The sequence below is a fragment of the Malus sylvestris genome, chromosome 8, assembly GCF_916048215.2.
Source record: "Malus sylvestris chromosome 8, drMalSylv7.2, whole genome shotgun sequence".
NCBI classification, from domain to species: domain Eukaryota; kingdom Viridiplantae; phylum Streptophyta; class Magnoliopsida; order Rosales; family Rosaceae; genus Malus; species Malus sylvestris.
The window spans coordinates 24,715,408-24,738,763 of record NC_062267.1 but is presented as its reverse complement, the minus strand read 5'-3'; the positions used below and the strand labels follow the sequence as shown (position 1 = coordinate 24,738,763).

The window sequence follows — 23,356 nt, the reverse complement described above, 5'->3', positions numbered from 1 at the left end:
CTTGTCACGTGTCGATTCTCAAGTATGTTGGGATCGGAGCGTGACAGATATTGTTAATACGTCCATGGGCTTGTTGTCGTCCCCCACGACCTATATTAGCTTGATTACCTCACCCCTACACACCTTGCCCTTAACTTTGCTGACCAGATTGCCTTGAAGATCCTGCACTACTGGAAGCAATCTCAACTTGCTGGGGTTGTTCTCCCTGATACCACTAAGATCCACCAGCTGGAATGGAAGGATACTGAGAATACCTATTCTGGTAATAAAGATCATGCGAATACTAATATGGTCATAGAGCATAACGAGCGGCATCGCCCTGATAATGGTAAGCACCACCTCGACCCATCTAACCATAACTACCCGACCCTGGAACTTGATGGATCGGTGCTGGTAATGGCGTAGAAGGCTGCTGGGGCCTCTGCTGATTCTGGGGACAATTCATAGCTCTATGTCCCATCTGCCCACAAGTAAAACATCAATTGCTGCCTTTCCTACACTCCCCAAAATGCCTATTATTACATCTGGTCACAAAGGAGCACTTTCTCTTCCATAATCTCTCTGCCTCTTGAATCTAGGACCTCCTGAAAATCTACCACCTCTCCTCTGACCAGTGGCACTAAAACCTCCGCTGGAAGAACTGGAACTAGTTCCACTCCTCTTAAAGCTCTGAGTCTTGCGAGGTCCTTGAGAAGACTGACATTTACCTTTATCATCTCCTCAAATTCCCATCATTTTCTCTCTCCTCATTATCGCTGGGCATATTCTCTGAATCTTCAATTCGCAGCAAAACCTCATAAAACTCTTGATAAGTAGCACAGGAAGCTATGGTCGCCATAGAACGTCACTTCTTTTTAGTACCTAATCTGAAGCGACGAAGCATCTCAACCGGATTAGCAGCAACCTTCGGATGATAGCGAGATAAGTCAGTAAACCTCCTGTAGTACTCATTAGCTGTCATCTTCCCCTGCTTCATATTTGTAAACTCTTGTTTCTTGCTATCTATATACTCTGGAGGAATGAATCTCTTATAAAATAACTGCTTAAAAACTTCCCAATCAGCAACTTCCTCTAATGACAACTGATAAGACTCCTGTCTCCACCAAGATGCAGGCTGCTTACCTAGAAACCAGGTAGTCGTCTCAACCTACCTATCTTCTGGAAAATTTCCCTATCTCTGCATCAAACAGAGAATCTTCTCAAGATGATTAATCCATTTCTCTGCTCCTTTATACCCTTCATTTCCCATGAAATGATTCAACTTCAAATTATGAACAATCTTAAGATGTGTCCTTTGGGAAAGACGAAGAGAAAACTGAATAGCATTAGCAAAAGCTTCCCCTAACCGATCGATATCGGGGAAACTAGGCTCAACAGAAAGATGTGGATCTCTACGAGGCGGCATAGTTCTGACAGAAGACGTCAAAATAATTAGAAGATTCACAAGATATGCAGAACTGCAGACCTAGTCTCTGATACCAAACTGACACACCCTGACCTAAATCGAGACATGTTGGCTGTCACGTGGGAGTGACGTAACCATATGCACAGTGCGGAAACAATAAAGATATAGAGAAATACGAATAAATAAAAACCAAATCAACTAGAGTACTAAGTAAGATAAGGTGTAAATGTGAGATTAAGTGTGAAATACACCATCAGAGCATAAATAGCTTAAGTGCAGTCTGACTGGACAAGTACTAAATAAATGACACCCAAAGTTGATCCTACATTTATGATGTTCTGTCAAAACCACCGATGAAATCCTCGTGATCCACCAAAGCACTTCTACCTAAAACCTGGAAAGGCGCAAAATAGAAAGTGTGAGTGGGCAAAAACAAAGCTTTTCAAAATCATTTCATTTCTTAAAAATTCTAACCCCTCGCCGTAAAACCTGTATAATTCCCCATAAATAATATATGCTATAACAAAATCATGGTCAGGATGAAAATCATAGAAATATACCATGCCAAAGTATCTCAAAGAAATGCCATAAATAATTCAGTTAAACTGTATCAATGCCAGATGTCATATCAGCTGGCTCCACCTACGTGACCTGCACGGCTGGGTCTATAGCTCATAACCAATCTCAATCATATCAAATCCTGTACACAAGTCGGAACCACCTAAAGTGCTAGGTGTAAAATAAATATGCTCTAGTGCTACGATCACGTGAAGGCTGTGCAAATGATCGCAAGTCACCTACTAGTCGGAACCACCTATAGTGGTCTGTACGACAAGCCTGTGCACCTAACTTGGATCCAAGGTGAGCATATGGTGCGGGAGGTGAACATTACGTGAAGGATTGTGCCCTAACTCTGGGCAGGAGCACTAACACTGAGGTGCAGGTTTATGAGCTCTCAACATATCTCACATAATCACATCATATCTCGCATAACTAAAGCAATCTCATATCTTTACTTTATGAACTTACCTGGCACTTACCTGTGCGTCTGTAACACCAAACATGAATGTATGCAACTATTAATGCATAATAGAATAGGCAGATACTTTGCATGGCATTTCAAAACATAAATCATTCAAATTCATTTTCTGGAAAAAATCTCAAGTATATAGGTGTATACGGAAAAACCAAAAGTCCACTCATTGATATGTCGAAGGGTTGTAGCCCCTGAGCCTCGATTGATGGCGCTCGTCCTCAGGATAGGTCTCACCTATATGCGAAATAACTGAATAAATGTTATTTAAAGCACATATACAGAACTAGGAAATAACTTCTCATACAATGCTCAAATGGGGTATTTGAATATACCACCATGACATATTCAACCTGAGGAACAATCCCATATTTTTAGAAAAAATTTCCGAGCACCCACGTGCTTGGCACACCAAACAGATTCCCTAACGGCGTTAGGGAATGTCCCATCAAAAATTAGAATATGCCGTTAGAATTACCTGAAGGCGTTAGAATATTTCGTCAACTTTGACGGAATATTCTCCTCCTTCTTCCTTGGTTCGCAGGAGTCCGGCGCCGGTCACCGCTGCGATTGTCGGAAACTGGAAAAATTTTAAAACTTCATATCTTCTTGATTTCTCATCCAAAATTCACGAAATTTAAACCAAATTGAAGCTTAAGATGAGAAGAACATATTCATACCACTTTGGGGACCTAAAACCAATGGAAAGTCGCCTGAGAAACCTTCGATATTCCGGCCAAACCTGCAACTCGCTAAACTTAGGCTTCCCGACGTCCAAATCACTTCAAAATTACTCCCGAGCTTCGTGAAGATGTTTTAAGGCTCCCTATATCCTTAAAACTCCTTGAAAACTTCACGATTACAAGTGCATGAACAGTACTCCAAATCGGGGTTCTTGGGTTCTCGGGTTTTCGAGGGTTTCGCGTACTACAATTGGTATGGATGTGTTCCTAAGTTCACAAGGAACATAAAGGCCACCTTCACAGCCTTGATCCGCACCTGCAAAGGCTGGTTTGAAGTTGACCATAGAATCGTACGGATAATGGATGAAAACCAAGAGAGGGAAGAGAGAGAAAGGTCAACGGGTAAGGGAATGGGTTGGTGTGTGTGTGTGGTCCAGTTTGCAGCCAATCACAACAAACAACAACCATAAATTTTAAGTTCCAAAAACTTAGGAACTAATTAAATTAGTCTAAAACCCAAACTCAAACCACAACATCACACAATGTACTTAACATCCAAGGGTATTCTAGACATTTCACATAATCAAGGAGTATCTTTCGGGACGGGCTGTCACAATATAAGTTTAAAAATGGATTAGAAAAAAATTGAATAGATTTTAGATAAAAAAAATTGGTACATTTTACATATAACAAATTGGTTTATTTAAAAATGAGTACATTTTAAGATTAAAATTTTGAAAAAATTACATGAATGGGTACATATAATTAGTATGGGTACATTTGGGAAAATAAAAAATGGGTACAAATAAATTTTAAAAAATATGGGTACAAATACAAATAAAACTTTAAAAATTTGGGCACAAAAAGAAATTAATATATGGGTATAAATTAAGACTGAAAAGAAAATTGGTACAAATTAAAAAAGGATTGCAAATTAAAAATGGGTACAAACTAAAACTAAAAATATATGATAAAAAATTTAGTCATAAATATAAATATACTAATTGTAACATTTTTAACATTAAATGAATATATTTAGAAATAAAAATATTTTATTATTAAAATAATTAATGATGTTATTAATACCCAAGGACCTTGATCAAAAATTGAAAAGGAATATGATTTTAATCAATAGAGTAGCAAAAAGAAGGATGAGAACCTAATTGAGAATGTGAGAGATTTTAATGGATTTATAAATCCATGAATTTTTATGTAGTTTAATTGATTTGTAGAGATGTTATATAAAATTTTGATTAAATTCCCTTAAAATCTCATGGGAAGAAATGAGATTTGTGGTTGCTTAAAATACACTACAAAATCTCTCCAATTCCCTCTAGTTTCTCAACTTTCTTAAATTCTTTAAAATCAATTTCTAATTGAATACACCTGAAATGTTATAAATTTCTTTAAAATCCTATTTGAATACACCCAGATTTCAAAGGATTTTAATAAATTATCTTAAAATTCTAATTGAATACATTTAGAATTTCAGAGAATCACTTAAAATCCTAATTGAATATCCCTAGATTCATTAAAAAAATTAAAATCCCAATTGAATACACCCCCTTAGTTTTACAGGTGGATATGCATTAGGCTATTAATGTTTATTAAATGAACTGGATGCTGGACAAACTTTAGAGGTGGAATTGCTCTTACATATTTAAAAACAAAAAACGTGGACTATAGAGACTGATAGAAGTCAGTACAGGGCCCCTTTCTCCTTAAACCTCGTCTAAAAGTCCTCCCCCTCCGTCCTTCCTCCCTTCCGCTCTTCAACGCTCCGCCGCTTCCTCCGCCGTCCCTCCTTCTCTCATTCTCTCTTTCTCCTCCGCGTCTAAAACCACTTATCAGGGTTTAGGGTTTTGCCCAAAACCACTGAGGTTTTTTCCATCTGAGGTTGCCTTGGCTGATTAGGCTTTTCATATTTCATATTATGCGAATTGAAATTCACCATAACGAAAGCAATGGTTGAGAAGACCAAGGAACCTAAGAAGGGCTCTATCACCGAAGAAGATACCGCCACTCTCCTGCAAAGGTACCTGTTTCCCCTCCCTCATCGATTTCAATATTTTGTATATTTGTGTGTGTATGTGTGTATTTGAGTATGTGGGTTTTTCGTATTTGGAATTTCTGCGTAATGGGTTTAGTATGAGTTGGTTCTATTGGGAATTTCTGAGTATTGGGTTGATGTGTTTTTTCTTTTGGATGTTGGGATTTTTGTGTTATTTGTTGATTTGGGTTCATTAATGTGGGGGTTTTTTTTTTTGTATTGCTGATGGGCAGGTACGCGCCGACGACTGTACTGGCCCTGCTGCAAGAAGTGGCGAACTCGCCAAAGGGGAAGATTGATTGGAATCGGTTGGTGGCCAAGACTTCAACTGGAATTTCCAATGCCAGAGAGTATCAGATGCTTTGGCGCCATTTAGCGTATCGTGAAGCACTGCTTGACAAATTAGACAATGGGGCTCAACCTTTGGTCTGTTTCCCACCCTTTTCTCTTCATCCATAGAATATGGTGTTTGTTCTACTCTTTTACACAAATGTTGTAGGTTGATAACAATGTAATGTATTAGGTTTTCATTTTTTGGTGAATGATGGGGTTTCTGGGATGGTGAGTATAATGGTATTCTAATGGTTGGGTGTGTGTGAGGAGAGAAAGTTAAAATTTGACCCCATCTCCATAGTTACCATAACCAAATTGTTGTTAGCTTAGATGTACATTACCATAACCAAATTGCTGTTAGCTTAGATGTACATTGTGCTTTCCAGAGCTATTATTTGTGGACATGGTACGAAATGGAGAGGTAAGTTAGTCTCTAGCTCGCTCAATCTAGAGGTGGTTACAAGTAAATGGACTGATAATTTATTAAGAACATTTATTGTGACATCACTACTTTTTCCAGCCTGTTTGTTTGAATATGAATTATGTATGTTGATGCACAAAACCGGATGGTCTTGGTACAACGTAAATCCGACCGTGAATATGCATAAACTGTAAATGACACAAGAGTTATCGTGGTTCACCCCAAGGTTTGGGCTACGTCCACACTGATTGTATTATATTTCTCTGTTGAAGAGGGAGAGAGAGCTTAGGGGATGTGAGGAGCTTTGAGAGGGGGTGAGAGGCTTAGGGTTTGTGAGGGTGAGGAGGCCCTTTTATAGAATAAGGGCTCCTCCCTTAATTACATATTTGCCCCTTCCTTTATTACATAATTACATTTAAGTCCCTCAAGTATTTATACGAGGTCTAAATACGAGGCCCTAAATATGGTATAAACAGTAGTCCCCCAAGTCTTCAGTCAAGAGAGTCTTTTGGCTGGAGACTTGAAATTCAGTCCATGTGTGGGCCGAAGTAACCAGATGCTGTTCTTGAACTGATGTTCGATATAAGGCAGTGCTCAAAGTGAAATGATGCTCAACTATAAGTAGCACATGTTGCGAGGCTGCTCGGCTTGTGGCTTATGTTGCCTTGGTTGGCTCGGCTTGTGGCGCTTGAAGGTGAGGGGGTCCCTTTTATAGAATAAGGGTTCGCTCCTCAATACATAAATGATGGGTTAGGAGTGATGCTTGTGGCAAGGCGGTTGCTCAGTTGGTGGCGTTGCTCTCTAATGATGGTGAGGGAGTCCCTTTTATAAAATAAGGGCTCGCTCCTCAGTACATAAATGATGGGTTAGGAGTGATGCTCGCGGCGAGACGGTTGCTCAGCTGGCGGCGTTGCTCTCTAATGATGGTGAGGGAGTCTCTTTTATAAAATAAGGGCTCGCTCCTCAGTACATAAATGATGGGTTAGGAGTGATGCTCGCGGCGAGACGGTTGCTCAGCTGGCGGCGTTGCTCTCTAATGATGGTGAGGGAGTCCCTTTTATAAAATAAGGGTTCGCTCCTCAGTACATAAATGATGGGCTAGGAGTGATGCTCGCGGCGAGACGGTTGCTCAGCTGGCGGCGTTGCTCTTTAATGATGGTGAGGGAGTCCCTTTTATAGAATAAAGGCTCGCTCCTCAGTACATAAGTAATGGGTTAAGTCCCCCAAGTATTTTTTATGAGGCCCAGTTGAGGCCCAATATATGGTACATAATGTAGTCCCCCAAGTCTTCGGTCAATAGAGTCTGTTGGCTGGAGACTTCAAATTGAATCTATGTATGGGCTGAAGTGGCGGTTGTTCGGATGTGGTATTTGTATACCCTGCACTGAAACTTTGTAAGTGAAGCTTTGCAAGTGAAGCTTTGAAGCTGGAGCTCTATAAATGAAGCTTTTGAAGCTATAGCTTTTGTAAATGACGCTTTTGAAGCTAAGGCTCTGTAAATGAAGTTTTTTGAAGCTAGAGCTTTTGTAAATGACGCTTTTGAAGCGAAGACTCTATAAATGAAACTTTTGAAGCTGATTGTCATGAGTGATGCTCATGAATGTTTAATTGACATGAGTGATGCTCATGAATGTTTAATTGACATGAGTGATGTTTATGGATGTTAACATGAGTGATGCTCATGAATGTTAACATAAGTGATGCTCATGAATGTTTATGTATGATTGATATGAGTGATGCTCATGAATGTCTATGTACGAATGACATGAGTAGTGCTCATGTATAATTTTGAAGTACTGGGTGTACTTTTGATTACCTGGTTGGTGGCATAAATGGCTAGTTGCCAAATTATTTTAGAGTACGGTTTGTACATTTCATCACCTGGTTGGTGGTATGAATGGCTGGTTGCCAAATGATATTGGAGTACGGGTTGTACATTTCATCACCTGGTTGGTGGTAATAGCAGCAGGTTGCCGAATAATTTTGGAGTACTGGGCGTACTTTTGGTCACCTGGTTGGTGATAATAGAGGCAAGTTGCCGAATAATTTTTGGAGTACTGGGCATACTTTTGGTCACCTGATTGGTGCTATTTTGGGCTTATGGGCCTTCGCCCTCCACGACATGCTAGCCCATTTATTTTGGATTTTGCCTTTTTTTTTTTTTTTACCTACCCTCTGATGGGGGTTTATACATATTACCCTCTAATGGAGTTTATACAGATATTTCTGAAAGATAAAATAAACTACATCATTCTGGTGGGGTGTTTATTCCTTGCTTTTGCAATGTCTCCATGTTCCTCTCTTCTTCTTTTCTCTTTTCCTTTTCTGCTTTACTTTTTCTTTTGTTTCTGTCTTCTTTTCTCTTTTGCAGATGGCAGACAAGGAATGATAAGTACATTAATCTTATCTCCCCTTTTGCACGATCCCTCATGATCACAGCCTCCACCACCTCTCCATACTTCCGTTGGTCCAGCCAATAGGGAGGTGCCTGAGTCAGCAATTGCTGAATAGCCATTAGCACAAAATCCAGATGATTCACCATCAATTAAGACATCACCCATATCAAACTGCCAGTAGCCTTTCTGAGTCACGGGAACATATGTATGCTCACCCTTGAAATGACTAGAATCAACCCCACCAAAGACAATCTCACCCCCTTCTTCCCCTTCTGTATTGCGATTTAACCAAAATGAGAAAACTGGTTCTTTAACAAGACCTTGATTGACCATATTATACCAGACAGGAAAAGCATCTCCAACTGAGATATCTTGAAATCCAAGTCCAAGAATACCATCAAACTTAGCTGCCACAAACGTGACTCCAGGCTCTTTGGTTGCCTCAATAAAGTCCTGATCCTTAACAACAAGATCACCGACTTGGACAGGGTCCTGGTGGAAGAAACCTGAAATTGCACCAGTTCCATACTGGATCGCCGCACATTGAATCTCCTTTTTCATGCTGTTTAACTTTGTTCAGTGAAATAAGCCTCTTATTTGACCGTCCCTTTTAAGCCTGCAAGGTATGCATGTGTTACAGCCCAACCTTTTGAAGGCGCGGTGGAGGCTGATTGCGTCGTCTAGTGATTCCATTTGCACGAGCCTGTGCAACTGACTGGCGAAGATTATTAACATCAAGACCCTTGTAGAAGGGAACAATTCCCCTTTGCTGAATAGCCGAGGGTTTTTCAAAACCGTAAGCATAGATTCCCCTCAGACAATTCTCTTGAGAACCCATAGCATCAAAACTATCATAAACTTCATCATACGATGTAAAGAATTCCTGCCCATCAGTTGCAAGTATTTCGCTCATTTTGGTATCATACTAACAAGTGTCAAATTGCGATCCTTCAGGTGCTGCTGCCATGACTACGAGTGATGAGTGAGAGAGTTGAAGGCGAGGAGAGAGCTTGCTCTGATCGTCTAGGGTTCGAGACGAGGCCTCGGCAATGGACTTGGCTTCGACGGTGCCGCATACAACGACGAGCCTGAGAACCGGTAGAGGTGGTCCCATACATTTGTTGCAAAAAGGGGCATGCTTAGTACTGGTAAGCACGACCTCCTTGGGAACAAGTGCAGCCGGAGACGACTCTGCCGCATAAACCTCCGGAGCGAGCGACGTGGTGACAGCGACCGAGGCCAGAGTTCCGGCGAGGTCAATTGCCAGCTTCGGATCCGAACCTCCGGAAAACGAATCGAGCCATCGCAGCGAGCCTGAGAACCGATGGAGGTGGTCCCGTACAGATCAACCTGAAGAATACCGTAGGTGGAGAGGGCTAACGTGGCAGCCGTGCCGCCGTGGGCGGTGGAGAGGGATCGGGAGAGGAAGGGGAGTGAGGCGAGAGTGGAAGCCCTTCTCATGGTGGAACGACTTAAAAGCAGAAAGCCGATAGATTTGCTGTCTGAGAATACTCAGAGAAGAGGAGAAAGAAAGGGTTTAAGCAGGTTCGTGAACTTTGATTGTGATGCTGCCACCCGTTCCTGAGACCCATCCGAGATTGCAGAATTGGCGGCAGAGATCAGATATCAGAACCTTGGTGTCGCTCACTGCTTTGCCTTCTAAGTAGGACTGCGACGTCGTATCGAGTTTCAGTCTGTTCCCTGCCATTGCTGGTCTAGCTAGAGAGAGAAACTGTGATTGGTGATGTTCCGTTTTTCTGGGTGTCTGATCTCATAGAGGCGGCGGGAGCTAGGAGCTGCGAAAAGGATCTCGTCCTCTTCGTTGGGGACGTCGACAGCGATCGGACGATGGAAAGATTGGGGTGCGGCGGAGGATTGGTGGGGCTGCAGAGCAGATGATGATGATGGTTGAGACGATGGAATCTCTTTCTTTTTCTTCTGGATTTTTTTTTTTGTTTTTGCTGAGGGATTAGATTAGAGAGAGAGACAAACAAAGTGTGTCTGTGTATCGAGAAGTGGGGTTTTTTGTTTAGCTTCAATGTGTTTTCCAGAGAGAGAGATGAGTGATTTTGAGATCTGGATCTTTTCTGGGTTTTTGCAAATTTTTGCAGATTCACGATGGAGATGAAAAAATGAAAGAGAACCGACACAACTTTTCGTATCGATTCCCACAGACGGCGCCAAATGTTGATGCACAAAATCAGCGAGGACTTTGGTACAACAGAAAGTGTCAGGTTTTGTGACCTTCGCTTCGTTGCTTCGGTCACTAGTGAGGATAAGTACGTAAATGAATAGAGACAGAGAAGCAAACACAGGATGTACGTGGTTCACCCAGATTGGCTACGTCCACGGAGTAGAGGAGTTCTCATTAATTGTGAAGGGTTTACACAAATACATAGGTTCAAGCTCTGGTTTAGTGAGTTCTAGCGAATAGTTTAGTACAAAATGACATTAGAAATTATTGTGGGAGAATGATCCCTATTTATAGAGGAGATTTTCTAGTTTTGTTCTAACATCGACACGTGTCGTGTTGTGATTGGCTTCTGATGTTGACACGTGTCGAGCTGTGATTGGCTTCTGATGTCGACACGTGTCGCATTGTGATTGGCCTCCTGATTGAAGGGAAGCTCTTCTAGGTCATTGACGGTATAACGTTGACCGGTGCTCAGTAGTTTCGAGATTGGTCAAGTATGGTACAAACAATGTATATTGTAAAAATCTTGTCATTAGTGTACTGGAATGAATTATAAAGAGTTCATTCGACCAAATAAAATAGAAAAAAAGGGAACAAAGAAATCTAAAGTGCTCTTTTAAGTCACCCGTTTCCTGCATGGTAATTGTTTATATTTCCAAAGTGAATTTGAAAATTTGTAATGTGCGTAGATGGGTAACTTTCATGGAAATGTATTCAAATTGTATGAGCTAATTAACAAATTTCTTGCTGAGGTTAGATTGTGCTGCATTTTCTAGCAAGCTACTTGAGTTACGGTGAAGAATATTATCAGTTCCCCACTCATTATAACTGGCAGGAAACAAGTACATTTTCTTTTTCCATATTCTGAGTGATGTTAAATTTCTTTGGCAGGATGATGATAGTGATTTAGAATATGAAGTGGAAGCTTATCCTGCTGTTAGTGCTGAAGCTTCAACAGAAGCTGTGGCATGTGTGAAGGTATATAAATAATTGCGTACTTAATCAATGATTTGCTTCAAGGTTTATTACTTCTGACCTTCCAGGTCAATCCTTGAATGGAGTGTAACTATTTCAAATACATGCAACCTCTTCCTTTTTAGTTTTCATAGCAAATTAGCCATGTTTTCAAATCCAAATTCTTTCTTTCACATTGTCCATCCAAATAGAGCCTTCTAGTTCCCTCTGAAGCCACTTTTCTGATTGTATAGGTATATCTCACCTGAGCTCTTAATATATAGATGAGAAAGCATGTTATCAACATCTAAAGGTTGTCCTGGAACATGGATACTAGGTTAAGGTGGTTTTACACTTGTTTACCGTTTCCTTTTCCTAGTAGGAGTAGGAATGTGTCTTAGATTCCTAAGTTCCAAACAAATTAAATCAATGGTCCACTTAAAATGCCCAGCACTGCAACAAATATTAGGAACTTCAAAACAAGCTTGTTGTTATGGCTCATGTCAAGCAATGGACTTGTTTAAAATATATAATACTGATATTACGACCATTTACTATGGAATTATTTTTGGACCGAGAAGGCTTTTTTTTTTTTTTTTGTGAGATTGTATAACTTTCTTTCCTGTCTGGCTATATTGATAAATTTTGTCCGACCAAGCAACTTCTTTTGCATCATTGGATCAAGGTATGTGTACTCTGCCAATGGGCAAGTAGAATGGTAGAATGAGCACATAGGAACTCCAATGGTAGTTGACCATGCTGTGACCTGGGTATGTCCAGTTTCACACAAGTATATTGCTTTTGCAGTTTCTATGTGAAGCTGGCCTTATATCAGCTGTAAGTAGTTTAGAGTCTGCATAGATTTCAACAGAAATCCGGTGTGTCCCAACTTCTGGTCCATGCCAAGGAGCCAAGGAGGGGGAACATGAAATATTATGTGGACTTTTCAATTGTCTAGGTACCTTATCATGGTTTACAAACTGTTCTTGGTGTGCCTTTATAAGTGTTGGCTTTATTTTGTGAGAGGCATAAGTGTGAAGACGTGTGTGGCGAATCTGGTGATTGCTATTTTTTGTAGAATTTTGGTAGAGATGAAGGTTCATTTTTGGGCATCTCTAGGGGCTTTTATTGCTTCAGAGTTTAGGGTTAATTCTTCGTTTGCAATTTTCTGGCATAATAAATTCTGGCATCTGTTTATTAGGGGTTTTGTTTCTTTGCGAGAACTCTGATGTTTTGAAGGTTGTTGGTGCTGTCTTAATCTCCACAGTTTTTGTACTACTTTGTTTCCCCTCTTTAATGAATTTGTCTCCTATAAAAATTATCACAGTTTACATGTTGTGGGGGCACGTGTTTATAAATTTGAACAATTTCTCGATTATTTTCAACCTTACTGATTTTAAGATCCAGCCAGCTTATCTTGTTGAATTGGTTTATTTTCTTGGACAGGTTCTAATTTCATCTGGCTTATCAAGTGACTCAAGTCATCAAAATGGTTTAACTGTTGAGGGTCTGTTGTCCATGAATTTACCCAATCAGTCATCTAGATCTCAACAAAATTTACAACCAACATGTTCAATGCAAGGGAAGAACATTACAGTTCCGGTTTCTGTTCTGAAAAATTCCCTCCCTGCAGTGACAACAACTACAGTGGAAACTGCTGAAGGAGATGATGCATTAGGAAATGGCATGGCTCCTCGAAAGAGAAGAAAGAACTGGTCTGAGGCTGAGGATTTGGAGCTGATTGCTGCTGTGAAGAAATATGGTGAAGGAAATTGGGCAAATATGTTACGAGGAGATTTCAAAGGGGACAGAACACCTAGTCAGCTAGCTCAGGTTTTTTTTTTTCCTGTCACCACCACTAGTTCTCAAGACTTACGTTTTGTTTTTTACTTTATTGTTATGTCTTTTCATGTTTTGGTTTGTTAGTCTTTCCAATGTCTATTTGTAATTTGATGCATTTAAGGAGGCATCAAGAATTCCTCTCCAAAAAAATACAAATGCACCATGTCATGCAGGATAACATGAGCATGATGCTTATGATTATGGTTTGTTGATGGTAGAAATCACATAAATTTTTAGTAAACCTCCCAAAGTTTAGAGCAATGAACAACATAAACATGGTGCTTATGTTATGGTTTACTGGGCACCAAATGACTTCCAAAAGTACTTGAAACTAACTGAGAAACGACTTTTAAAAATAGACTAAAGCATAAATGACATCTAAGAAAGAAATGAGCTAACATAAAGAGATGTAGAGTTTAATGCCAATTACTCTAATTGACTTAAATTTATATAAAAGAAAAAAAAAATTAGAGTCCCTAAAACTGTTGGCTTTTACCCGTTTATATTATTTTCCCAACTTGTCTTGTAGTCAAAGTGGGAGTGTTATCTGGTTTATGAGCAATTAATCACTCTGTCAATGCCCTTCGTATCAGAGGGGAATTAAGTAATTGGCATTCTTATTTATTTGAGGTTCCTTTTCCTTACTTTTTTTTATGGAAAAAAAAAAAATTCTCCAAAAGATGACCTAGAGTTTGAATTATCCCTTGGCTCTGGTCCTTTTATTTTTTTTTTACTTTGGAAAAGAAAATCCCTTTGCTTTTGTCATTTAAAGTGATGTAAATGGACTTGAGTATATGTAATTGGAAGGTTTTGTTAATATTGTGGAATTCATAGTCTAGTTGTCATATTGTAGTGGAGTTGGAGACTGAAATAAGAACACATATCATCCTTTACTTGCACTTAATAATCTGATTACATTTTCTACATAAATGCATCATCCTTCAATGTGACCATTAAAGGTTTGACATTATGCCACTTCTTTGCTATACTTTGTACTTCATTTGTAGCTCGTGTCGATGTGCTATTGAAAACTCAGGTTGAAGCCATACATTATTTGACAATTTTATGAATTAATTGAGTTAATTCATAAATTACTATCAGTAATTGATTTATGTATATTTTCAAAGTTAAGCTGAAGTGATCAAAACATAAACTAAAGATTCTTCTAAGGTGGAGTTATGTAGGTGCCATATGGATGTAATTGCACATCTAGCAACTCTGTAAATAATACTGATCAGGTTTCTCACTGTTTCAAATTTCTGGTGCATTCAAAGTCGAGACCATATTAGTAAAGCAATCCGTTGTCATCTAGTTCGGTTAGATGTCTGGGTTTTAGCCAGGTTTCCCGGGTTCAAATCCCGGCAACGGATTTTTCGTTTTCCATATATGAATATATTATGTTAAATCTTGTGAATTATGTTTAGGTTGTGGGCAGTTCATTTCAAGTTACGCACGTGGTCCAACTATTTATCTTTTTGGTTTTGATTGGAAGCATGAATGTGCACCAATGTTTTGTGGAGTTTTTCGTAGTTTCTAAGTTTCAGGGCTATGTTGCTATATATCCTGTTTTTGCTTGTGATTTTGCGGACTTCTTGTCTGCTCTTGTATATGTATTGTTTCTTTGCAATAAAATTTGTTTCTTCTTTAAATCTTAAAAAAAAAAAAAAAAAAAAAAAACATGTGCACTAATGCTTTTTTTTCCTACTAATTATTTGGGTTTATATTACAGAGGTGGAAAAAGATTAGGGGGAACAATGACTTGAATGTTGGAGGCAGAAGTAAACTTTCAGAAGCACAGTTGGCAGCTCGTCATTCATTGTCCATAGCCCTGAATATGCCTAACATAACAGCTAATACAATTGGCACGGGTGATTTTCTCTCCCATCTATACTGTTCTTAGATTACAGGAAAGTACATATAAATCTTATGTTGCTTCCAGAAATCCTGCAGACTTTCAATGGACCCTCGAGTTCCATCTGAACTTCTTTTGTTCCCAATAGCAAGTCCTGTTAGAGTCAAGGGAAAAATGTAAACATTTTATTATTACCTCATGGTATACTACAGGCCTTTAGAAAGTCATATAATATTATAGTACTTCCTTGTCTTTCTTAATGCCAACGAAGACTATCTTTTTACTTTTGGATTATGGATGTGCATAATCTGTTGAGCAGTTTCAATATTTTAGCTGCTGCATTATCTATTGATCACTGTCCTATTGTTGGGATTGTCGTCAACCCCCTTTTTCGAAGTCTTGGCTTTTCCGTGGATGCATCATGCATCGCCTCTTTCATTAAGGGGTGACTTTTGGCATCTTATTTACTGAAACAATTGTGAACGTTTTGATTGGTTTCTTATCTCTATGATTTTAATTGACATTTCTGTGTAATTTATTTAGTAGGATGTCAATCTATAACTAACAGTATTCATGTAAACAGCTGGGACAAGTACACACAGCATGCTTGCTGGAACAAATGCAACTAGTAACTCTCTGCATTTTACTACTGCTGAAGCTAAACCGCTGTCCCAAAAAGGCCTTGACCCAGTGAAAGCTGAAGCAAAACCGCAGTCCCAGGAAGGCCTTAACCCAGCAAAAACATATCAAATGGGATTGTCAGGTTCCACGACAAAAGCTCCAGTGATCGCCAAAAAAACTATATCGAAGCTTACTGATAGTAAGGTAAGAGCTACTGCGGTTGCTGCTGGGGCACGCATTGCTTTTCCTTCGGATGCTGCATCACTTCTCAAGGCTGCTCAGGCAAAGAATGCTGTCCATATCATGCCTACAGTTTGTTCTTCTACCCAATCGGTTAAACCTGGTGGCATGTCTACCCACTCAGAACTTCCTCCTAATGTACATATACTGCGTAGCAGCTTGGTTGCTACGCCACTTTCGACCCCTTCATCCACTGCTGCCACACCTAGCACCACACACCCTCGGTCTTCAAAAGTTCTTCCTCAGGCAAGTCAGCACACTCCAACAAAAGACGCAATGTTATCCAGACAGACCAATGGCGTTAGCTGTAACCTGGATGCTGAGCAGGTCCAAGATGGAGCAGTTATCTTTAGGGATGGACCGAATGACCAAGTTCAAAAGGATAAAAGGGATTCACCTGACCGGAAAGCTCAGTCAAAAAATTTATCAACTAATGCTGAAAAACCCGTTGATACTCCGAAGATTGAAAGTGATGAGACCGGTAGTAAAGCTGTCATGGGTGTACAAGCCAAAGAGGGAAAAAGTGCAAAAGATAATGAGATTCCGCGTTCATCTGTTAATGTAGGAGCCAGTGACCCATCTGCAGTTGACGGTTGTGAAAACCGAAGCGCAAGTGAGAAGCAGACAGATCTTGCCATTGAAACAGATGGATGCAAGGGAAAACAGGTCGTACGCAAAGGGGAGGGTGACATTAAGATCTAGGGGGAGAAGAAGATTAGAGTATCTTGTAAAGATTGTGATGTAAATTTCGACCTAATGAATGCTTTGGAACTTAGACTATGGTTGGATGAATGGTTTTTGTCAATGATGTAAATTCGTGTCAATTTTGGATGGTGATGGTGTGTTCCTGCATTGCATTACACTATTCAAGTTGAGCTCCATGTTGAATTTGAGCAGTCACTCATCGTCGTTTTGGTTTTCGGGTAGTTTTAATGCAATCTGTTTTTCTATTAACAGGTTTACATGAAACGACCTGTTAAGCTAGCATTTGGGAAAATCGAAACTGGAACACAACCGCCCAATACCATGATATTGACACGAATCGCCAAGATGCCTCCCGGTCAAATTTTGGGTATTGTTTCCTTTCGCCAGTACAACACTCCGATGGAACCCATTCCTGGCGTGAAGGTATTTTTCAAGAAGCCTAGGAGGCAAAAACAAAAGAGGAATCCTTGAAGAGAGAGGAATGTTGTCCACGAAGAGAAAAATTATACACAAATTTGTAATAATTTAAAACTAATTTAATCGGGAAACCTACATATTACAGGCAACAAGAACCAAGAAAGATTAGGGAAGATTAAGATATATATATATATATATATATATATATATATATTTATGAATTTAGAGAATTGAAAGCGCTACTTTGATCAATTGTAGTGAGACAGCTGAGAGTAATATCTGTTGAAAGAAGATATTAGCTTTGTTCTTCAAGTGATCCAACATGTTTGCTTGTCTACTGTTTACATGTCAAGTAAATCACTTGGATGGTAATTTAGTTGAAGAAATTGAGTCATCCCCTAGACACAAACTTCCCAAGTCCAACGAGTTCGTCGCTACTCCTAATTCCGAAAAGCAAAGAAATCTCTTGAGCGTCATGATGAAGACGACGAAAAAGATGAAGAATGTTGGGTTACTCTCCATATTTCTGCTTGATTTTAAGGTGGAACCTCAAATTTCTCTAAGGAAGACGAAGAAGTTGAGCTTCCGACAATCTTCAAGCCCTCGTCCTGCCCATCCTCCCAAAAACGATGTAAGAACTGACGATGATATTGTTCAAGTTTCAAACGAATTATTCGATCACGACGACAATCTCGCTGCCGAGTCTTTTGCTTTCAACCGTGACATAGACGTTAATCAAGGTCCCAGGCTAGACGTTGATGTTGATGTTGATGAAGATGAATATTTTGAGTTTCCTATACTGATTAACAATCCCACGTCCAATCCAACGGACGAGCCCTTTCAAAAAGACTACTCTTCAGGAGGTGATCAACACTCCACTGATAATCATTCTTTTATACAAACAAAATTGGGACAACATTTGTTGAAGTCGTTGAGTTTCCGACATCGATCAATCCCCCAACGACACACCTTCCCGGAAACAGAGAAGAACTTTGCTCAAAGACGAAAATCATCAAGATGAAGGAGAAGAAATTGATGGATAAACCAGATTGCTTTTTAATTCTTCGTTACTTGTTAGGCACCATCCCCATTGTGGTTTAACTTTGGGTTCTGTATTTCTCTGTGTTTTATGGCATTCAATTACTCAACACGTAAACAATAAAGGATTGCAAAGTATAGTTAGCCCTAAACCAATTCCAAATTCTCTGTTTCAAATCAGCGGTAGCCAGAAATTAATTCCGAATCCAGACTCAACTGCGAGAATAACATCGATCGAAATTTAAATCTATGCATTCACAATGGAAGAGATGAAACAAGTAAACAATAAAGGATAGCGGAATATGAGAGTATAGACAGAAGCAAAAGTGATAAATAACTTCCCAATACAATGTCACAGCAGATTTGAGAGTATAGACAGAACCTGTGTTATTTGAATTTGGTAACAAAACTTTCAACTTCCAAGGTGCAAAACATTGTTACAACCAACCATGTGACAACAAAACGGGTGGAAAAAAGAGAGGAAAATATAGACTAACCAAAATCTTTAGGAGGAACGATCAAAGAAGTAGATCGCTGGAATGTGAATTCAAGGAACTATGAGGAAGCTCCCAAATTACTCCACATGCTAAATATCTAATCCGGCTTAGTACAACTTCGACTAAGCACCGTCACTCCTGTTGTTCCTAAATGCAGAGCACCCGTCACAGGAACCAACGTGGAAATTAACAAGTTCAATGGGCATCTCCTTCTAGTTCCTGCATGACTTGCTTATGGAGACATGCCAAATCACGACGCAAGAACAGCTTCTTTGTTTCCTTTTTTGCTCTGACCACTTTTATCCCCTCCCTTTATCATTCTGGAGAGGATATCTGCTTGTTTCGTGTTACCCTCTTGATTTAGGCTCTTAATCAAATCCTTGGTGCTACTCCAGTCGGAGACCCCTCCTTTCTCCATTATTTTACACAACATTGAGTATGCATTAAGAGTCTTCCCTGCTTCTAAGAGAGCATCCAACACCTTGTCATAGCTTGAGAAATCCACATTGCAATCTCTCTCGAGGCAAAAATCTAACAGCTTGAGGGCTGCAATTGTTTTCCCTTTCTCAGCAAGAACAGATAAAAGGCTATCAAACTGTGGCATACACCCGCTTTGCATAAGTAGATCGATTCGTCCCAGTGCTTCCTCAACATGACCTCTCATAAAGAGGGTTTCCAAAATCTTGGCAACCAAATCCATGTTCTCCTTCACCCCCTTCTCTACCATACTTTTCATTACTCGGCTTGCAGTTTGAACCCTCCCGTCTTCAAATAGACTCTCCATCACTGACCCGAACAGTGATGCCTCTGGAATATGCCCGCCTTCAAGCATACTGTCCAAAGCTGTTTTAGCATCAGCCGGTTCACCTTTACTCAAGTAGCTGTTAATGAGTAACCTGTAAGAATCTGCTTCTCCAGGGACCCCTCTCCTACCCATGATCCTTAAAATCTCAAAAGCAGAATCAGAATTTCCTTCTTTCGCATGTCCGCACATCAAATTATTGAAGGCAACTGAATCTTGAACACCCTTTTTCATCAACTGCCGGAAAAAAACTTCAGCTTTCTCAGTCTGCCCATGGTTACACAAATACTCAATCATTGGGTTATAAGCACTAGCCTCCAACTCGATAGAACTCTGGGGCCTCAAAATAATTTCTTTCTCAATAAGCTTATCCAGCAGCTTGATTGCTCGATCATAAACCCCGGCCTTGCAAAAGTTCTCAATCAGGATACCATAATGACCAGGCTCAGTGGGAATGCTCAGCCGAATCATTGCCTTGAGGACATCAGCAGCTGCATCCAAATCCCCAGACTTGCACATCAAATATAGCAATTTCTCAAAGATTGAATTATCCTTGGGAGCAATATACCTCTGAACCATCTCCTTCAACATGTTCACAGCTTCATTCTTTTTCTCTGCCTCACAAAGCCCCGGCAATAGAGTCGAAAATGTGACAGCATTCGGTTTAATACCAAAAGACTTCATCTCTTGAAACAACCTCAATGCATCATCAACTCTCCCAACATCAACATACCCTTTAATCATGGTAGTATAGCATATCACATTAGGTTCTAAATTCCTCCCCTTCAACTCCACAAACAACTGCTCTGCCTCATCCATCATCTTAAACCGATTGTACCCATGAATCATAGTGTTATAAGTAACGAGATCAGGCAAAATTCCTCTACTTTTCATATCCTCGTAAAACCGCTTGGCGGTCTCTAATCTCTTGCTCATGAAGAAACCCCAAATCATAACATTATAAGTATGCCTATTTGGCTCTATTCCCTCACTCAGCATTGCATTAAAGTACCTCTTGGCCATCATATACCGGCCACGGCGCATAATGGCCTTAAAGAGAGCCTCATATGATTTGAGACTTCTCTGCACACCCAATTCCTTCATACTATCAAACAATTTAACAGACTCTTGAATAATGCCAGCCTTACCGTATCCGGCCTTGCCGTAGCCATCAATGAGCGCAAGGAAGAGGTCCTCATCGAGCTGCTCGCCTTTTTTCGGCATGTCCAGAAGGATACACCGGGCATGGTTGAGCTTCAAATTCCGGCCCAGAATCTCAATAATCTTCAAATGGGTCTCCCGGTCGTGCTTGAACAACCCGGACCGCTCGACCCACCTGAAGAATTGGAGGGCGTGCTCCCAGTTCCGAGCGCCGTGCAAGACGTTCCACACTAGGTTGTGGTCGAATTCGGGTACCAAGTTCCGGATCGAGTTCTGTAACCGGGTCGTCCAGGCCCGATTCGCCATCATTCTGCAGATTATGTCCTCTGTCTTCTCTGGGTTTCGAGGACGGTACTGCTTAGGTTTTGGGACATGGGTTTGAGTTGGGGATGCGGCTTCGGTTGGTGCTGCAGCTTCGGTGGCGGCTACGGCTTCGGTTGCGGCAGCAGAGGTATCGGTGGCGGATTCGGTTGAGCTGAAGAGGCGGAGGTGCGTGAGGGCCTGAAGATTGGAGGGTCGAGGCCGCCATCGATAGGGTTTAGAGAGAGAAATATACGCCATGGATGGCATAGCAGAGGTAGGTGTGTGTGAAATGAGAGCTGGGGGGGTTTGTAAGGGAGTGAGAGTGAGAGGCAATCACCGAGAAAGCGAGCACTGCGCAGTGCGTTCTGGCTTGTTAGGGTTTAAGCATCAGTCAAAGAAATGTGGGCTTTACGTTTGGGATCTTAGTCCAATTAGTCATGATTTTTTTTTTTTTTCATATTTTTATTTGGGTAAACTAATTTTGTCTCCTCAAGTTTTTGTCCACTTTCAAATCATACGTCTTTTAATTTTGCCTTCGGGTGAGGGCTCTCTGTTGGGTTTCCGGTGATTCAATATTATATTACTTTTCTGTATATGTCACTTTGGTGGCGGGTTGCTGCTTGGAGTGGTGCGATCTCCGTTGGGTGTGCGTTATTTCGGTTTTTTCATAAAATGGATGATGTTGTTCACTCCTTCGCCTCCCGTTTTGGCTTGACCGAGGAGGAGGAATGTGAGGTGGTTGTTGGGGACGATTCCCATGTTCTAGCCCACAAGAGTTATAACTGGGAGGCTTTCATGTCATTTTCCAGAAATCTTTGGCGTCTTAGAACCTGTGTTTCTATACGATTGTTTGGGAGAGTTTTTGCGTGTAAGAGTTGCTATAGATGTATTCCATCCATTGCGCAGACTTCTTAAAGTTGGTCTTCCGAATAGGTCGCGTGTGGATGTGGATTTATTATATGAAAAGCTCCCTGCTTATTGCTTCCTCTGTGGGTGTTTTGATCATGTTGGTCTCGGATGCCATTTGTATTCTGGGGGTGTTATTGAAGCGGGATAAGGCACCGTATGGATCCTGGCTGCAAGCGGAGATCAAGCGTGCTAACAGACCCAACCTCCGCGGTTGGTGGTTTGGTTTGGTTAAGGATGATGCCCTTGTGGATTTGGATGCTGAGCAACCGCACCAGAGTGGGAAGGACTTCCGCTATGGGGAATCTTGATATGGAATGTTCTGGTATCCCAATATCATCCCCAGATTTTCGGGATTTGTAATCAAATTAGGAGACTTTAGTGGGGCGTGATCCCTGCGTTGACCCGCCCCTAATTACTTCGGAGCCAATTATTGCTTTAAATTCCCACGTAGGTGACGTTACTGAGACTATCACCCCTGGGGTCCCCCTCCCCTCTGAGCACATGGTGAATGTAAACGGAAATGAGACTCAATCTGGCGGATTTACATGGCCCAATTAATTGTAACCCATCTGAGTATGGGTCTGACTTCCCAAATGGGCCTCCTAGCCCCAATAGTTTGGACCTGTTCAATCTGAGTCCCATCATCCGACAAATATGCAGTCCTCCCGAAGGTGCTCCGTCTTGATCATTGAGTCGCATTAGACAGCAAGGCAACAACCCGGTAGTTCAAGCGCTAGAAATTTTGGTTTCTCAGCATGTTCCCCAGGTTCTCTTTCTTTCAAAAACCAAGTGTGATTGGAAGAGAGTTGATTACATTCAACGTCGTCTTCGTTTCAGTTGTTGTTTTTCTGTTCCTAGTAATGGTCGTTCAGGCGATTTGGCTCTTTTTTGGTTTGATGGTGTGCAGATCAATGTTAATAGTTCGTCTGAGCATCATATTCATGCTATTGTGGAGGCGGTGGGGGATTTCCCTCCCTGGAAACTCACTGGTTTTTATGGATATGCTGCCACTTCTGAGCGTTCGAATTCTTGAGACCTAATTCGTCAGCTTTATGATACTAGCACTCTCCCTTAGATGATATTTGGAGACTTCAATGAGGTCTTTTTGGCCTCGAAAAAAACTAGTGGGAGGGTTTGTAGTCTTTCTCAGATGCAAGGCTTTCGAGATGTGGTGGGTTCGTGTAATTTGGGTAACTTGGGTTTTCATGGGGACATTTTCACTTGGGCTAATTCGGTGATGAAATGCCGACTGGATAGGTGTTTAGCCAATCTAGGATGGCGTGCATTATTTAGACGCTCCCAAGTCATTCATTTCCCTCCCCTTTCCTCGGATCACGTTTCGATTCTGCTGCAAGTTCAGAGCTCCTCAGTGCAAAGCCTTCAGCGGCATAGACAATTTCGATTTAAGGAATCTTGGCTTCAGAGAGAGGACTATGCACAAGTGGTTGCAGCTGGTTGGGCTAAGGATGTCTTTGGAACACCCTCGTATCGGGTTTATGA

General features: G+C 40.8%; 2 protein-coding genes across 3 annotated transcripts; one reads left to right on the top strand and one right to left on the bottom strand.

Annotated features, from left to right (window-relative positions):
* The first annotated feature begins 5,035 nt into the window (after positions 1–5,035).
* Positions 5,036–16,920, top strand: LOC126631808 (uncharacterized). Of its 2 annotated transcripts, XM_050301959.1 has the most exons (7): positions 5,036–5,160; positions 5,409–5,597; positions 11,407–11,493; positions 12,916–12,976; positions 13,103–13,302; positions 15,041–15,179; positions 15,747–16,920. In XM_050301959.1, exons 1-7 carry the CDS (start codon positions 5,086–5,088, stop codon positions 16,724–16,726), a joined length of 1,731 nt encoding a protein of 576 aa, XP_050157916.1. In that variant the 5' UTR covers positions 5,036–5,085; the 3' UTR covers positions 16,727–16,920. The 2 variants fall into 2 exon arrangements, with proteins under 2 accessions (XP_050157916.1, XP_050157915.1); XM_050301958.1 differs by having other exon boundaries at positions 12,916–13,302.
* A 1,575-nt stretch (positions 16,921–18,495) lies between these two features.
* LOC126631807 (pentatricopeptide repeat-containing protein At2g37230-like) lies at positions 18,496–21,388 on the bottom strand. The gene has a single exon (XM_050301957.1). The coding sequence runs from the start codon at positions 21,212–21,214 to the stop codon at positions 18,932–18,934; it is 2,283 nt and encodes a 760-aa protein (XP_050157914.1). The 5' UTR covers positions 21,215–21,388; the 3' UTR covers positions 18,496–18,931.
* Positions 21,389–23,356: the final 1,968 nt, after the last annotated feature.

What these genes read in the sequence shown, in the direction of transcription:
- LOC126631808 (XM_050301958.1), top strand. Translation starts at nt 5,086, where the DNA reads ATGGTTGAGAAGACCAAGGAACCTAAGAAGGGCTCTATCACCGAAGAA. An exon ending in CCACTCTCCTGCAAAGGTAC is followed by an intron (nt 5,161 to 5,408) that starts CTGTTTCCCCTC and finishes ATGGGCAGGTAC; the next exon opens with GCGCCGACGACTGTACTGGC. An exon ending in ACAATGGGGCTCAACCTTTG is followed by an intron (nt 5,598 to 11,406) that starts GTCTGTTTCCCA and finishes TTTCTTTGGCAG; the next exon opens with GATGATGATAGTGATTTAGA.
- LOC126631807 (XM_050301957.1), bottom strand. Translation starts at nt 21,214, where the DNA reads ATGCCATCCATGGCGTATATTTCTCTCTCTAAACCCTATCGATGGCGG.